General features: G+C 42.2%; 1 protein-coding gene across 1 annotated transcript in view; it reads left to right on the top strand.

The window, feature by feature from the left end:
* LOC146769594 (rho guanine nucleotide exchange factor 11-like) overlaps window positions 1-18,222 on the top strand; it is a gene marked incomplete at its 5' end in the record, with an annotated part of 243,205 nt that overhangs the window by 79,435 nt on the left and 145,548 nt on the right. The window contains 1 exon segment of the mRNA XM_085640490.1: window positions 2,564-2,643. Coding sequence (XP_085496616.1) covers window positions 2,564-2,643 — 80 coding nt within the window.

Here is an 18,222-nt window from a genome sequence, read left to right as displayed (position 1 = left end):
TCTTCTTGCAGAGCAGCACAACAGTCCGTCTGAGTCATCACAGGTCCAGAAGTATACTGAAGAGTTGGGACTGAGGGCTCAATATTTATACCTGGAGCCAATTAGGAAGTAGGAGAAGGTTCTGGAGGTTTTCTCATTCAGAGGTGATTGGAAATTCATGCCTCCGTGTCCTGGCCCCAGATTGTCTGGGGCCACAATCGACTTGTGTCAAAACCTTTTGTGATTGTGCTGGGCAGAACCTTAGTGGTGTCAAGCGTGGTAGGTGGCAGCTCCTCCCTCTCAAGTCGGAGATGACCCATTCTGCCAACACCTATGCTGCTTTGTCTCACTGTCTGGGAGCAATATACAAAGACCAATTTCCAGCTACACCTAGTCATATGACCCAGGAAACAGGCTGCAGGCAACCAAATGGTTGTGACAAGAAATTGCCAACTTTCTAAAAGTGGCATTTTCATAATAGTGACTTAAGATCTGACTTTGCCATTAAATAATATTATTCATGACTATTCTTTAGACAACAAACTCGACCTTCCTGCCTACCCTGCTCCTAATTGAAACCTTTAACGTATTATATGTAATAAGTTAACCCAATGTTAGCCTATGGGAGAGGTAGGCCTTGCAGAAGTATAAAACAAATGTAAGAATTTTTCACTACCAGGACATGTAAAACTTAAAAAGTGAATGTCCAACTTTTTAATTACACTGCACCTTGCCCTAAGGGTGATTAGACCATTCTCTAGGGATGGCTTATATTAAAAAGGAAGATTTAGGCCTGGCAAAATATTTATTTTGCCAGGTCAAAATGGCAGTTTAAAACTGCACACAGGCACCAATGACAGGCCTGAAACATGTTTAAAGGGCTACTTAAGTGATGGCAAAATGAGAGCTGGTGGGCCACTCGTAGTGTTTAATTTACAGGTCCCGGTTACATGTAGTACCACTTTACTAGGGACTTGCAAGAGAATTAAATATGCCAATTGGGTGTATGACAATACTATATTTAAAGGAGAGAACACAAGCACTTTAGAACTGGTTATCAGTGGTAAACGTGTGCAGAGTCCTAAAGCTAGCACAAATGAAGGTGTAGGTATAGGTGTAGGTGGCACTGAAGTTCTCCAACTCAGCCAGGACCTGATTGATCAACTTCTGGAAGGTGAAATAGTTGTTCTTCAACCCAAAGAGCATCACCCGAAACTGGTATCCTTCTGGAGTAAAGAACGCAGACCTGTCTTTAGCCCCCTTAGTTACTGTGATCTGCCAGAACCCAGATGTCATATCAAACGTGCTGAGGAACTTAGCAGCCCTTGACTGATCAATGAGCTTGTCAGCTCAGGATGGTATGTGCATCAGACTTAGTGACATCATTGAGCCTTGGGTAATCCACGCAGAACCTGAGTTCAGTGGTGGTACCTGGAGGGGAAGCCTTGGGGACCAGTACCACAGTGCTGGGCCAAGGACTGCTTGAGGACTTTCTTTCACTTACCGACAGTGTTTGGAGACTTTCTTCCTTATACGGGCTATCATCTTATCAGATTGCCTGTAGATCTTATGATGCACTGCCATATGGCCACCCTTGGACCTGGATCAGTCATACTCTATCCAACTGTAGATTATTCACTGCCCTCCCTGCTTCACCATCTTTGGACTGGACTACAGTGCATTTTAAAAGGTTCCAAGTTAGTTTTGGCACATTGTCACCTCTGATTTGTCATGACTGATCGAAATCCAAGGGTAGCCAAGAGTGAAAGACAAAACTGATGAGAGCGTGCTGATGAAGCACCTTTATATAAATGGCCCTGTACCATCACTTTCGGAACTGAGCAAGACCTTTGTGGAGTCTGACGGAGCCACTTACCAGTGTGCTTGAACAATTATTGTTTAAAAATGGAGTGTTCAGTCGGGCGCCTGGGGTTAATATAAAGGTGATCAATCTGTAGTTAGAAAGAGCCTTTCTGAAGAGAAGTAACTTGATCTTCCAGTTTCCAGGAGCTCTATGGATGATTAATGTTTCTAACACGCAGCCTGGTTGCTTCATGTGATTGAATTGAGGCAGATGTAAGCACGTCTTGTAAACTGTGTGAACACCCAATGTTGACAAGCATATTGCAATAATGATAGTGGTTGTATTGTCCAAACATTGAGCGCCAGTAAAAAGTGTGTCTGCAATAAATGATGAAGTGACCATTCCAGGTTATACATAGAAAACCATATTACCCCAGAAGTTGATTTTAGTATTACGGGCTGGCTTGTGGTAACGTGGGTCTTAGTGGGTCTTAGTGTTGAATTTAAATGAGCCCCACAACTGCATTTGTTGAACTTAAGCACATGGTAAACATGAGTACATTTGGTCATTTTCTGCCTTGCCTTAATGATCACTTTAGTCTTTGTAGACGTTGAATGTAATGGAAAACCAATATACCAAGCTCTTTTCCAACTATGGTAATTTGATAAACCTGAAAATGAGTTGTTTCAAAGAGTGAGCCGTTGCCAAACTAAATCTCTGACAATTCTCTGTCTCTATCCTACCCCAAATTACTCCTTTCATCACCATCACTTATATTAGATTCTCTGGCAGAACCCCTGAAGAAGCTAAGAGAACAAGGACCAATCATCGAAGAGATCGGTGACCTCATGCTATCCAGGGTATGATTTAATTTAAGAGTGATTTTATTCCTATTGATTGTAAGAGGTTTAAACCTCTTGGGTCTGACTCTGCTGGTCATAATAAGGGTTGTGACTTTGTGCAAAAGATTGCATTTATTGAACCATCTGCTCATTGGAGCCTTTGGTGACTGTTAATATATTTGACATTTGGTCCAGGTTCTGCTGAAAGATGTAAACCTCAGTTCCTTTGAAGACACACTTTAGTTGAGGTCCTAAGGGGAAACCATAGACTGCCACTCTACAGTAGGGATCAATGCAGAGAAATAGCCACGGGGAAAATAGAGGTGGTAAAATAAAAAACACCGCACCATTGAGCACTAGCATGATTTTAGACTTAGTAATCGGGGGACACTTTATTTAATACTTGGTGGAGGCCTAGTGGGACAGAAGTGTGCAGTATTGTCTGTTTGATCCATATTGCAAAGGAGCTACAGTGTTTGGAGTTTAACATCCCTAAGTAATAGTAGTACACAAGAACACTTTTAACACTCACACATTTTCAGAGATTACTTCTGACAAGCTGTAGAGACACGATGGGGAATATTCATTACTGGTAGTGGGACAGAAGTCTCCAAGATGTTAATATTATCCAGCGTAGTACCTGTCAACAGAAGGGCAGGATATAATTCTCTGTCATCTGGGGAGGGCCAGACTAGCATTGAGATTCTCATAGTTGCTATTCAATACAATACATATCATACATGGTGCACTATCCATGAAATCTAAGATTACATTTTTTTTGTTCAAACAATTTTATTGAAAATTAAATAAGCAGTTATGGAACAGATAGTGAAGACACACTACAGGGTGCTTTGCGTAACTTCATATGACCACATATGTAAACATTTGACGTATAGTCTAAGTAAACATAATTGAGCAATATTGTAAGTCTGGGCGGTGAACTCTACTTCGCTAGCAGAGTTTTCCAAATTCAGCGTTACTCGGAGCTCGCAGAGTTTTTTTCCTCACTTGCGTTCGCCAGCGTTAAGTTGGCGAGCGAGGAAAACCCACCCCCCGGCGAGTTTTTCCTCGTACCCGATCGTTAACGTCAAGTTGGCGAGTGTGAGCGTGGAAAATCAACCTCCCGGCGAGATCAACGCTGGCAGTCAGGTTTCTGCGAGTGGTCGCGTCTGCTCGCGTTGAGAAACCGTCTGTTTGCATTGAGAAAGCTGCTGCTCGAGTAAAAAAATCTACTCGAGCAGCAGAAAGAAAGCTTGCGCTGTGTATGGTGCAACTCGCGATGATTGCACAGAGTGGCATGAGCACCTGGCACTAAAAGTCACAGTGAACCGCATTTATCTAAAGCAGTTTTTTCTGTACTCCGCCCAGGCTTACAATATTGGTTGTTGGTGTACCATTTGTCAAACATGGTGCTAAAATGAGAGGTACATTGAGAGCATATCTGAAGATAGTAGGGAGCTGAGTGTGGGATACCCAAATTAGATGAGAGTTGAGTTCCCCAAGTGTGCTCAATATATGTATGAGCAGAAAAAAATTGCAAAGGAAAGAGGGAGAAAAGCCAGAGAAAAGATGAGGGTGAAGTTAGAGAGAGTGGAGAGAGGGTGCTAAGTCATCAGGGTCTGCAGTGAGCACAGGGCTACTAAGTGTATACTGATGATTTAGTTCTGTCTTGGTGGGTGAGTGGAATTGCAAGAGGGGGAAGAATGTTAAGGCTGTGGGGATCCACTTTTTGTATGTATAAATCAAGTGCATTCCATAGGCAGCACAAGTGTGATGTATTATGTAGTTTCTTGTATATTATGCCGTCCGCGCTCCTGGTGGTGCATAGAGTATTTGCCATTTGTTAAAGGAGATTTCTGTGGAAGATTTCTACTCTGACAGGACTGTTTTGGAGCCCAAAGCAAGCATTAGATCTAATAGCTGTAAGTCATGTGCAGAGAGACCAGTGTCAAGTGGATGTGCCACAAGGCTTAACGTCACAGTTAGGAAGGATGGTGTGAGCTGAATCTTAAAGATGCCATAAATTGTCTATGAATTTTGGTCCAGAGGGGTTGGACCATTTTACATGTGAAAAACATATTCTAAAGTGAGCCGAGTGATACCTCACAGTGCCAGCAATTATCTGATTGTAGGATACCTAGATTATGCAATCTGGATGGAGTCCAGTATGTTTTGTGTATCACCCAAAATCTAGACTGCACAATTGCAAGTGTAAATTAACCAGAAAGGCGAATGCCAGATTCTATTCCAGGTAGCGCCTGAAAAATGTGATGTCAGGTCTTCTGGGATGTAAGGGGACCATTTTTTCCCCAAATTCTTGAGGAGTGTACTCTGGAGGGGGGGTGGGGTCAAGTAACTCACAGATATGTGATGCGGAGTGGCCGAGCTTTTTAAGATTTCCAAGTAGGCCGGCAAGATCTGGAGTATGTGGCTTCAGTAGTGATCTAAAGGCTCTTTTAAATTTTGGAGAAGAACTTGATTGGGTGCAGTAAGCAAACGGAATGGGATTCAGGGATGTGCATAAGTCTACAATGGAATTGATACCCCTTTTGGGCCACTGGTCACACAAGACAGTTCTTCCATCATGTCTGCGATTATGGAGAGCGAGTAGACCAGGGGTATTTTCTAGAGGCCTCTGATGATAAGGGTGGAGCTGAGATGAGAGGGGGATAGAAAGTGGGATTCAATTTTGAGCCACGTCAGGGAGTGGTCAACTGCATCTTTAAACCACCAGTTGCCCTGAGCCGCTAAAAAGCTTTTTGGTGTTTGTGAAAATCGGTTATATTCAGACCTCTGCTGTTCCTGCTCAATTTAAGGTTGGGACTGGCTATCCTAGCTCTTTTCCCTTTCCAAAGGATATCTGAGATATGCTTGTCTATGGCTTTAAAGAAGGTGGTGGAAAGATTTATGGAACGCATGCTCAAAAGGAAGTTGCTTAGTGGTGCCATCATCATTTGTGCTGTGTCCGTCCTACCCTACTAGGTTATGTGATCATGAGGGAAGATTGTAGCTCTTTCTCAAACCAGATACCAAGGTATTTAAGTGAAAAATGTTGCCATTTCAGGTCAGAGTAGCCCAGAATCGAGGGAGAATCGAGGGAGTACAGAGAATGCTCAAGGGAAAGATCTTAGTTTTCTAATGATTACGTTTATAGCCAGAAACTCAAGAGTATTTTTCAATTTCTGATACAATCTGAGGGATTGCTGTATCTGCACCTTAAGTGAAGATTAGAACGTCATAGGCATAGGCCACGACTAGTTGCCTGCCTGATTGGGAACGGTACACCTTTAATGTTATCATTCTGTTTCAGGAAGGAAAGAATGGGTTCGATTGCTAAAAGGAATAGGAGCGGGGAGAGTGGATATCCCTGCCTGCCTGGTGCCCTGCTCCAATTAAAATGAGTTTGATAGGTGACCATTTATTCTGACCTGCTTGGCAGCAGACCCAGATGTTATTCGCATCCCGTCTGCCTTTCGAGAATCCAGTTTGGGATGGAACGATGTTTTGATATCCCCTTCTCTAACCTTCTTGCCAGGACTTTGGCTTATAATTTGCAGTCAATATTGATTAATGATATTGGTCTATAGTTTTTGACATCCTAGGCGTCCCTTCCCTCTTTAGGGATAACATCTATAGTGGCTTCAGAACCCAAGCCAGCGGAGCGTGAAATAAACGAAGGCATGTCTAGTTTTCCCCCCACTAATGTTTAACATCTGTCCAAGATGTGATATCTCCAATCTGCCTATGGATTTCCTTCAAAAGAATAGTACTTTGCTTCTATCCCAGCCTCTATGGACCATAGCTCTTGCTTTATTGCGATCACGCTAGTTTCTATCATACTGCTTAAGGTTGACTCTTTGTAACCTACAGGACATCAATGAACATAGGACTTTTCTGCAATTTTCATAGTCCATTTCTGTACTTTCATCTCTTACTTTTGTATATGTTTCAGTAGACCAAATTCTACGCCAATGTAATATGGGGCGTAGTCCAGCAATGTATACCAGTGTTTCATTCCTCAGTCATTAAGCATAGGAGTCACAGGGGTACTTTGTGGTAAGCTAGTGATCATTCGGAGAAACCTATTCTCTGCTGTGGCGAGCTGGGTCATTTTCTCAAAGCCCCATAATTTCGACCCATATAGGACCAAGCTCACCACTTTTGTATTGTAGATCTGCAACACCGGGCTTACAGGCTTAGTCAGAGATTTTTTAAATTCATTGTTTAAAGCACCAGCTAGTTGGCGATGTTTCAGTGCCATCATTTCAATGTGAGAGCCCCAGCTAATTGTTTTCCTAGATATGTGAATGCATCTACCTGCTCTTGGGGCTCCTCCCTCCAAATGTATCCTACCACTAAATGCTCTGTGGTGATTAAAAGCCATAAATTTAGTTTTCATTGCATTGAATTCTAACCCTCATGTGGTGCATATATTTTTAAAACGTGTTAACCCACACTGTAGCCCACAAGGAGTTTTTGATATGATGTGCGTTTTGTCTGCAAACATTAGGATCGGAATATTTATACCTACTAAGACTGGAGCATCTGTGGGAAAGGTAGCTGAGAATTGGGAGACTCCATTTATAAAGAGGGAAAATAGTGTAGGGGCCATTACACACCCTTGGCGAACTCCCTTTTCAACTTGGAAGGGGTCAGTTACATTACCCTGTGAGCCCCAAAGAATGTTTTGCAAAATTGTTCTCATGTAGTCGAACAATGAGAGATAGCAAGTCCGTGGTCATTCCCAGCTCCTGTAGGACCAACCATAGCTTGTTACCTGAAACTAAATCAAAAGCTGACTTTAGATCTACAAAAGCAGCATACATGCTGCCATTGCCAAACACAACAGTCCGCCAGTATATGAACAGAAAACAAAAGACATGGTCTACTGTACTGATAAGTAAATATTTTATTATGGATAGTTGTTATGGCATCAGGTGCCTGTGTATTATGCAGGTGCACCTCCAGGTCTACTGCTGTGTGCTCAACATCCCTTTTAATATTAGACAATATATCTGGTTTTTCAGCAGGAATGGAAAATTCCTGTTTTAGTGGAAGCATCATGAGCCGAAGACTTGTCAATTGTGCGCACACAACCAAAATCTAAAATGCATGTTAATGCTAAAGCCTGATGTCACGCTTACATGCGTAAGCTAAACAATCATGCACTCAACAATATTTAATGCGTAGATGAGTTTCTTGCTAGTATTAGTCAAAGCTTGTATTCCAAGTCAATATTGTGAAGTATAGAAAAGTGTGCCTGCATCTTACTGCTGTACAGAGTAATTTCTCAGGAAACATTAGGAAAAGCAACATAAATCCATTATCATCCCTGTCCTTCACAACAGTCTCCATCTTAATGTCTGGTTCATGGAGTGTGATTCAACTTTATAAATCTATGCTGGTTTTCCTCTTTCTTAATGTGTGGTTGATGGATCATTAATCAGCATTGTAAATCCATGCCTGATTTCTGACCTAAGAATTGCACTTCCTTTAATGCTTCTTTGCCACCAACAAGGTTGTCTCATAAGTAGGTTTCAAATAAAGCATCTTCAACCTGGACTCCCCTAAATAATCTCTTGTTTTAGGGATGTCCTTCAGTTTAGCATGCGAGACGAGTGCCTTAGATGTTCAATTGGCACCAGTATTTGTAGTCCCCTGATTAAAAGATGTCTATTTGGACCTGTTGAGTCACCCACCTCATCACCTTCATCAGGTGTGTGATGAATTATGGGCAAATAATTTTTCGGAGAAGTGAACATATGCTGGCATACCTGGGATCTCAATAATATGGTAAATGGTAAACACTCTTCCAGCCAGTGGACTACGTGCAATTTTGAATAATCCACAAAGGTCTTGACCTTGACTTTTTTCAAATGTGGCTGATCTTTTGGATCAGTCAGTGATAAATTACTCCAGTGGAAAAAGGGGGAGTTCCATAAGAGCTGGAAATCACCCTTTCCAACTCGAATAAAGGACATATCTGTACCACTGGCACCTTATGGATCCTTATCTGAGCCCTGTCTAAGCCAGAACTCTGGGAATTATTGTGTATGGAAGAAAGGCTGAATTATTAGGCCTTTTGTAAATTCAGGGTAAAAAGTCCTGCATTCTGTGAACAACAATGCTTTGGGACCAGCAGGCTACTAATTTTACTCTTAATGTCAGTTATTCTGGTTCAACGTAGTCTTGATCAAGTTTATCCTGATCTCTTGTTTTGGGAATATATCTTACTCTTTGAATTGATTAGAAATCATGGGTTATACAATGTACAGCAGGTGTAAGGTCTTTCAGTTTCTTCTCATCCTAGGAAATAAATGTTCATGTCATCTAGATATAATATCACTGTGATACGTATACACCAGAGAGTTAAAAATCTTAGTTTCAAGAGTGTTGTGATACTCAAATTCCTATATCCAGAAGCCCTCCAAAACTGTACTCAAGAAGTGCTTAGTGATGGTAAAGAAAGAACAAACTAAAATGGATGATCGTTATTTAATCCAAAGAACAAATTTGTGGAAAAATGTACATTATCTACTTGTTTTTCACTATGTATCTGTGATGTCTAGTTGTAAATTGCTGCTGACATCAATTGTAAATAAATCAAGATAAGTTGTAACCTCATTCATCTGTTCTGATAACTTAAATCACGTAAAGAAGCACATTGTTGAAGTTGCACAATTTCATAGTTCATCAATGTCATAATTGATTACATTTTGAGGTTAAACCCCTTCTTACCAGCCTAAGGAAGGAATACACTTTCACATCTGATGTGTTCTATGTGGAAGTTACAGATATTCCTGTATGAGAAGATACTCCTGGTAAATCATTGAACTCTACAGATATTTTGGAAAAGACAGCTAATGTCAGCATTAGCAATATATTATTTCAAAATAGAGCCACTCACCACCCATGCAGGTATTGTAGGTATCAAATATTTTAATGCATGACGTTTTGCACCCAGTCAGATGTGTGGCCGATCATGCATTCAAACAATAGTCATCTGTAGCTGACCATTGTTAAATCATGAATATTCATCATTTGCCCAGGTAAATACGATGATTCTGTTGGAGATTGGGCTGAGCTGAAAGGAAGTTTACACTGTCCCCCTTTCTACCACTCATGTTGTTGTGATAGCCTCAATCCAGATCCCTATCAGGCCATTGGCGAGATGCCCATTAGCTTCCTCCCTGGCAGACTCTGCCCACTGGAAGCTTGCAGAAAAGTTGGGGAGCGGTTTTGGTTTGGAAACCAAGGGTTGAATAGGGGAATTACAACTCTCCCTGTTAACAGTTTGCAAACATTTATAAACAATAGGCAAAGAACTCAGATTTCAAAATTCCTAAGTGTATATTTCTAATAAATTATTTTGTGGTAAACATTGATTTGCAGATCAATTTTGTCACTTTTATGTTGTCATTCCTCATTTTGGGAACTTGCTTTTATATTCAGATATGTTTACATAGATGCATTCAGCTTCTGTTTGGGAGATCAAACTCAGTTAACCTCCAGTAATGGGCTAGATATCTGGATCCCTCTGAGATGCAAACATGGTTTGTGGGCTGGGGAGGTGATAGTTCTCTCTACCTTGGATGTCGAATGCTTTTTATGCATCTTTGTTTTGTAGACTTTACTCATTTTGAGTTAGAATTTGAATTGGTTTGCACACATTTAAGATCAGTTGCCAGATATATTTGTGATCTTGCATAATGGGCATGTTGGAAATGGGGGTCTCTAGTAGGCAAGTGTGTGCATATTTGTCCAAGTAGGGACCCTTCTTCCTAGTCAGGGTAAGGGGGATACACTTCTAAAATAACCCCTGCTCATCCCCTTGGTAGCTTGGCACAAGCAGACAGGCTTATCTCAGAGGCAGTGTGTAAAACATTTATGCATGCATACGGAAACACAGTGATAACACTACAAATGGACACAACACCAGTTTAGAAAAATAAGCAAAACTTTATCTAAATCAACAAGACCAAAAACGACAAAAACCTAACATACAATACTTGTAAAAATAGTTACTGTGTAAAATAAACCTTAAATGGCAGGAACAACGTGAAAACACAGTTCCGCCGACTCTGTAGCTCCTTTTGGGGCTCCCGCGATACTGAAGACGACAGAGTTCAACAATTCCTGCCAACTGTGTCGGTACGGGTTAGCTAAATCCTTGACAGACTCAGAGAGAGTACCTTTCTTGTTGCGGCCAATGCGCGGATGCAAGTCGGTCAGGGCAACCGTCGTAATTGCTTTGTGAGATGGAAGCGTTGCAGTGTGTGGTGTCCTCACTGCTCGGTACAGGCAGTGGCTCGTTGACAGAGTCGGTGAGAGCAAGGCTTGCGTTGCAGGGTGAGACGGTGCTCGATGGGGTCCTGGCAGGTCACGGTACGATGACGGAGCCGGTTAATGTTTGAGTTGGGCAGCGACGGAGTCGGTGACATCTGTGCAGTGTGTAGCGAAGCGGTGCGGAGTGCGGTGCTCACAGGATGTGGTGCAAGCAGCGGCTCAGTGACGGAGTCAGTGAGTCCATGGTTGCGATGGGAAGCGAGGTGGTGATCTCTGCAGTGCCTTCAGGACATGGAGTCTGCGACGGACTCGGTGACGGAGTAGATTGCCCTTTTCTTCTGTGGCGAGATTTGAACCAGCAGAACCAGAGATGGTACCCAGAAGGATGGTGATGTCCTTGCTGTTCCTGAGACCTCTTGAACCAGGGTCAAGCTCCACTTCAAGCCCTTGGAGATACTTTCTCAAGCAGGATGCACACACAGTTCCTCTCCTTGGCAGAAACAGCCACTGTAGGCCAACCCCAGACAGCACACAGCAAAGGGGTAGTACTCCTCCTCCAGTTTCTCCAGCTCTTCTCCTTGGCAATGGTTCATCTTGAAGTCCAAAAGTGATCTAAAGTTCTGGGGTCTGGGCCCCAATATTTATACAGCAAAATCCTTTGTTCTCTAGTGGCAGATAAGCCCTGTGCTCAGTCAAAACCAGGTCTGTCCTCTCTGGTGCAGCTTCCTGGCAGAATTGTGGAAGGCAGACCAGGCCCATTCAGGTAAAATGAAATCTCCTCCACCTACTCTAAATGTAGCCCAGGTCTATTCAGCCCAGCCCTGACTCATCCAGACACTCTGGAGCTACTGCACATCCCCAGCTACTCCAAAGCCAGACAGTCAATACACATTCTAGCAGAGGCACACTGGATGGCTAAGCAAGAAAATACCTACTTTCTAAAAGTGGTATTTTCAAACACAGAATGTAAAATTCACCCTCACTAAAAGATGTATTTTAACATTCTGATTTCAGGCATACTAAACTTTATTATCCTACTTTGTTCCCAGGGGTAATTATGTTTATAAGCTGTTATGAGCAAACTCCCCATTCTATCATTTGGGAACAGGTAGTCTTGCAATAGTGAAAAATGAAATTGGTAGTATTTCACTATCAGGACATGCCACACACACCAGGGCATGTCCTACCTTTTACATACACTGCACCCTGCCCACAGGGATACCTTGGGCCTACCTTAGGGGTGACTAACATGTAAGAAAAGGGAAGGTTAGGGCCTGGCAAGTGGGTGCACTTGCCAAGTCGACATGGCCGTACCAGACTGCCCATAGGCTCTGCAATGGCAGGCCTGAGTTACATTTATAGGCTGCTTATGTGGGTGGAACAATCAGTGCTGCAGGCCCACTAACAGCATTTTATTTACAGGCCCCGGGCACACACAGTGCACTGTACTAGGGACTGACTAGTAAATCAAATATGCCAATCATGGAATCACCAATCCATTACAATAATTGACTAAGCAGGGCACTTGCACTTTGACACTGAACAGCAATTGCAAAGTTCACAAAGCATATAGACCAGCAAAACGAATCCCACCACACAGCAAAAACACAGGTGGCAAAGGCAAAAATACAGGGGAAACCCACGTCAATGATGCCAGGTTGAACAAGGCCCGTATGGAGTTATTTGTATTCCACTTGAGCTTAATTAACATCAAGCATTTACATTACACTTCTATCTAAAATGCACAATGTTGCACTTGCTGTATTTGTATCAATTCTGGATTAGGGTGCTGAATGCGTATGTTTAGTTTTTACATTGCACCTAAAAACACATACACACACCTAATTGTTATATGTAGTTTGATTTTTTTTTTTCTGACATGAACCGCTGATCTATATAGTTAAATTGGTTTTTAGAAGAATATACTTTGGTACACTTCCATTGAATGTAATACACTTGAACACTTGAATGGGCAGAAAGCTTTGAGCATATTAAAAGAAGAAGTACAGGAGGGGGAACATGGTGGCTGAGAGCTCCTGCTTCTCCTGTGCATAATACCGTAATGTGGTGAAAGTATTAAATTAATTCCACTAATCTCAGAGCTGCAGAAAATAATGAGATTGCATGGGCAACTTGACAGTCCCTTCTCATAGTATGCATTGAATGCTCTATTGCCTCAGGGAAGAACGCAAGCAAAAAAATATAAGAGCTCCAGCTCTCTACCGAATACACAGAGCTGTATGCCATAGGTGCCGCAGGTTAAAATAGATATACATTTAGAAATGCTCGGCCAGGGCCAGGTTTGTTGCATAGTAAAGGGAGAGGGTTTGATTATCAGCAGCAGAGCAGGGTGATTATTTATCCCCCCCCCCCCAAAGCCACTTCAACAAAATCTCTCCCTGTGTCTATTCCAGAATAGGTTCTGTTCGAGGCAGGGAAACAGAAAGATAATAGAGTTATTAGAGATACAGCAGGCCCACCAGGAGGGAAAATCAAAATCACACCATCTTTAGGATCTTACTTTAAGAAAGGTATTGAAACTCATGTCTATCTAATTACATTGATCTGCCTTGCAATTATGCAAAATATGGACCCAATCCACTCAGCCTATGCCAGTAGATGGGCCCGGTCTCCCTCTCTTAAATCGATTTCAGGTTCTCTCTCAGGATCCCACAGGGGAATATTTGCATAGAGGAAATTTCAATTGACCCCTCGCGAAGAGAAGATGGGAACACCGAAAAACATAGATTAAGTAGATATGGACTCCTTACTACTGACAGTTTCGAAAGAGATTAAAGCCAAACTTGCAATTTCTAGAGAGCAAACAGGCTAAAATACAGAAAGCCTGTGAAAAGCTTGATACTAAAATGGTAGACATCCCGGAAAGATTATCCACTATGGAAGCCTTGCTTGGAGTATTAAGGAAGGAAGTTAAGAGCAATTATAAGGCGATTCAAGTCTTGAAAGCGAGGGAAAACGAGATCAAAGAGAAACTGGAATCTTTGGAAAATAACTCTAGGAGAAACAATTTAAGGTTTCTCAATGTCCTGGAGGGAGCAGAAGGTGAAAACTTGAAGGGGTTCGTCATAGACCTGATCAAAGAGTGTGTTTGGTAAACCAGCTCCCTAGACCTTGAGCAGGACATACAAAGGGTGCATCGGGATCAATTTAAAAGAAGTCCAAACAGAGAGAAATACAGGAAAATATTAATAAACTTCCGTACTTATGCAATAAAAAAGCTAATCCCAACAGAAGCCTTGAAAGCAAAAGCTTTAAAAAATGATTGGTCCTTCTCCATAAGACCGGCTATAGCAAAAGTTCCTCAAAATCAGCAATGGGAGTTAGGGAAACACATTCAGGAACTGAAGTCGCTGGGTGCAAATATGTAGTTGAAAATTCCCAATGACATTAAGACTTATGTAGAACAACAAGATGCACAATGTAAAAGAAAATTCGGAGGTTGATGTTCTAATAAACCAGATATAAATGCAGCAAAATAAATAGAAAATAAAGAGGAGAGTAGAAGTTCAAGTGGTATAAAGTACTATCCTTTTTGGATACTGGGAGCGTACCCCAGTGGGGTAGAGGGGGGCAAGCTGGGGGGGTGACACATAGTTAGGGCAGATACTGGTTTTACTAAACACAGGGTGGTGAGCCTGTGGGGAAAAAACTAAAAAATAATTGTAGTCCTCATTTTTGACAGGGATTCTGAGATGGATTGGGAAACGGTTAGGCTGGAATTATCATGGACATGATAAAGGAAGTAAGGAAGGTTCACAACATAAGGGTATTAACCTGGAACATAAATGTTATGAGGGTACCAACTAGACGAAGGAATATTTTGGGATTTCTGAAGCTTTCTGATAGTGACATTAAAATACCCCCCAGGAAACATACTTACGTCAAAAAGAATGGGGGGAAATTTTAAAGAGACATAAATGCATTAAACAATTTGCTTGCACCACTCAATCTTGTAATGTGAAAGGGGTGGCGCTTCTATTTTATTTGTTCTTTTTGCATTTGTCACCCCAAGTGGGACAGGTATGCCCAGACGTGGGTCCTGTGCTCTCCATGCCACTGGAGTCAAGGTATCCTGGCTGAAAGCCCGAAACCGGTCCTAGGATGCTTGTTTCCAGTCCAGGGAGGGCCTGGCAGTTCGGGCTGGACTTTTCCCATTGGTGCACAGTGTCAAGACTGATTTGCATATGGCTAGGTCCAAGAAATATGGCCATGCCTCCAGAATAGACTTTTATTGTAGATATGAAGTTAGGGAATAAGGTAAGAAAGATCATCCATCAACCAGAGCATCTCTCAGATCATGCTGCGGTTAGACTGGAACTCTTTCTCTCGAGGTCCTCAATTCCGTCTAAATGGACCTTGGATAGAGCTTTATTAGGACAGCAGGAGATTATAAATGCTCTGAAAAGAGCTACTGTAGTTAGATATAAAGGAAAACCCCTTGCATGTTATATGGGATGCTTATAAAGTCTTTATTCGAGGGAAACTGACTAGTAATGCTGCACATAGAAGGAAAGAAAGTAACAATAAGGTTAGAGAGTAAAAGCTGAGAATAGGAGTAATTGATAAACAGCTGGCAAATTGTGAGGACCCCGTGTAAAAGTAAACCCACAAGATAACTTTAAATAGGCTAAGGGTTTATTGGCAGAATATCTGGATTGAGTGGTGTAGAGTAGGTTGAATGCCTGCAAGTAAGCATATTATGAATACGGGAAAGGTTGTGGGAAACTTCTGGCTTGAAAGACAAGGTAAAAAAGCACTAGAAATATGATTGACAAAGTAGAAATTAACGGCACCAGAGAAAGATGTTCCGAGGTCTCTGACATTGGGAGGATGTTTGCGGGTTTTTTCCGAAATTTACATACCAACGATTCAACAGCACTAAAACAAGAAATAGAGAGTTGTTTGAAGGAAGACACTCTTCCTAGGTCAGATCAGAACAAACAGCTCCATCTTAATCAAGAAATTACTACACTAGAAGTAGATAACATTCTTAGAGGGTTCAAAAAGGGAAAGGTGCCAGGCCCTGATGGAAAACCAAATGAGCTATATAAGGCCTTAAAAGAGGAACTCACTCCGGTTTTGACCAGCTTAATAAATTTAATTCCACAATGTTGGGGGGAGAGAGTGTTTTATATATATATAATGTGAAAATAACGATAATATTGAATGAATGAATGAATGAATGAATGACACTTGTAAAGCACAGGGCTACCAAAGGCCTCCTAGCGCTAGAGACAGAGCCTAAATCGAAACAAGCCATCAGATTCAAGGAAACAGCAGAGTCTTCAGATCTTTGCGGAACAGTAGGTGGTTGGGCTCAAGCCGAATGAGGTCTGGTAGTTGATTCCAACATTTCCCCGCAATGGCGGAAAAACGCAGGTCACCGCTCCGCACCCGGTTAACTCTGGCAACAGTTGCAAGATGTTTCTTCACAGAGCGCAGTGATCTTTTTGGAAGATACCGGGGGATGATGGCACGGAGAATCGGCGGAGCGCTATCCGAGAGAGACTTATGGGCAATACACAAAGCCTTGGATTGGATTCTCACGGCCACTGGAGGCCAATACAGAGAGATGATGTGAGGTTTAGCAGATTCACGATTATGAGCCTGCATAAGCAGTTGTGCTGCACAATTTTGGACCGTTTGAAGCTTATTGATGGTAGAACCGGGGGCACCTAGCTAGATCACATTGGCATAATCGAGCCGCAAGATGATCAAGGCTTGTACAAGCAGTTTCCTAGCGCTGAAGGGCAGAACGGGTAGAATCTTTCTAATCATTTTGAGAATGCCAGAACAGGTCCCTGCTACCCTGCGCGCCTGCTCCCTAAAGTTCAGGTTGTGGTCCAGCCATACCCCAAGACTTTTAATATGATCTTTAGGGGGTGGCATAGTACCAAGACAATTTGGCCAGAATATGCTGGTCTCCGGGGTTGGTGGACTTGCCCAGAAACATCAGTTCCGTTTTAGCAGCATTCAGTTTTAGAAAGGAGCCATCCATCCACGCTGACACTTTTTCCAGGCAATTTGCCAGGCTGGTCTTATTGTTGTCCGAAGGATTGAGGGAAACAATCAACTGGGTGTCATCAGCGTAGGTGATGATTCTGACCCCAAAGGGCTTGACCACCCCGGCCAGGGGGCGCATGCAGACATTAAAAAGCGTGGGGCTCATATTAAAGCCTATGAAAAAAAACATTTTATGAAGATTTTTTTTAATGTGAATTGTATAGACCAATATCTTTGCTTAATAACGATTAAAAGATACACACACAAATACTAGCTAAGAGATTGGACAAAGTAATAGGAAATATTGTCCATAAATCCAAAAGGGCTTCATGAAACAGAGACAGCTCTACAGGCTCACCCATGATTTGGTGAGCACAATAGATGTGGCCATGGTACCAAACGCTCCACTGACCATCATAACGGTTGATGCCGCTAAGGCTTTTGATAGAGTTAGTTAGCCATTTCTATATGAAGTCACCAAGAATCTTGGGAGTCCCTAACTGCAGCAATATGGCTCTGATTTGGAAATCTCCCCTCCATGCTTACAAGATGTCCTAGCTACCCCGATGCAGATTGCAGGAATAGAAATATGGGGCAAGCTGTTGGAAGAGGGCTCCCTGAGCTCTTGGCACTATTTATCCAAAAGTACCAACAACAGGCTCTCTAGGTTTAAATACCATCAACTAGCCAGCTGATCCGAGGACAACTTAATATATGGATTAGAACAGAATGGAGGAGGAACTACGGAGCGTTCGGATACATAGAAAGGAAGTATCCAATTGGTGCTGGATCCTGGTATGAGGTAAAGATGGCCCTCCTACTTTGCCAGAGGAGAAATGGAAAGCGGACCTGCCGTCATCAGAGATTCTACACCAATGGCTACTATCTATGTCTACATTATGATCAATGGTGAGATCTGCAACCCTAAGGAGAAACCATTTGTTCACCATGTACAGGGTCTATTGGTCTCCAAAACAACTCTCAAAGCTGGGAGGTCAGAAGAAGAGATGCTGCCCAAAATGTGCCTTGTAGAATGCAGATCATATCCATCTTCTATGGCAGAGTCCAGGTATTCAAATCTTCTGGCATTAAGTGGATAAGGCGTTAACAGAAATATTGAGAAAATATATAGAGGTAAGCCTCCCATTTGTTATTTTCGAGATTTTAGAAGATGGAGGGTCTGATCAAAGATAAGGGAAGCTACAATCTCAGTTACTTTTTATGCTAATAATTATAGCATGCAGGTAAATCTGTAATAAATGGATATCTAACACTTCACCTACTTGC

This window comes from Triturus cristatus, unplaced genomic scaffold (genome assembly GCF_964204655.1).
Source record: "Triturus cristatus unplaced genomic scaffold, aTriCri1.1 SCAFFOLD_374, whole genome shotgun sequence".
Lineage (NCBI taxonomy): Eukaryota > Metazoa > Chordata > Amphibia > Caudata > Salamandridae > Triturus > Triturus cristatus.
The sequence above is the reverse complement of the archived record's forward strand: the minus strand, read 5'-3'. Positions and strand labels throughout refer to the sequence as shown.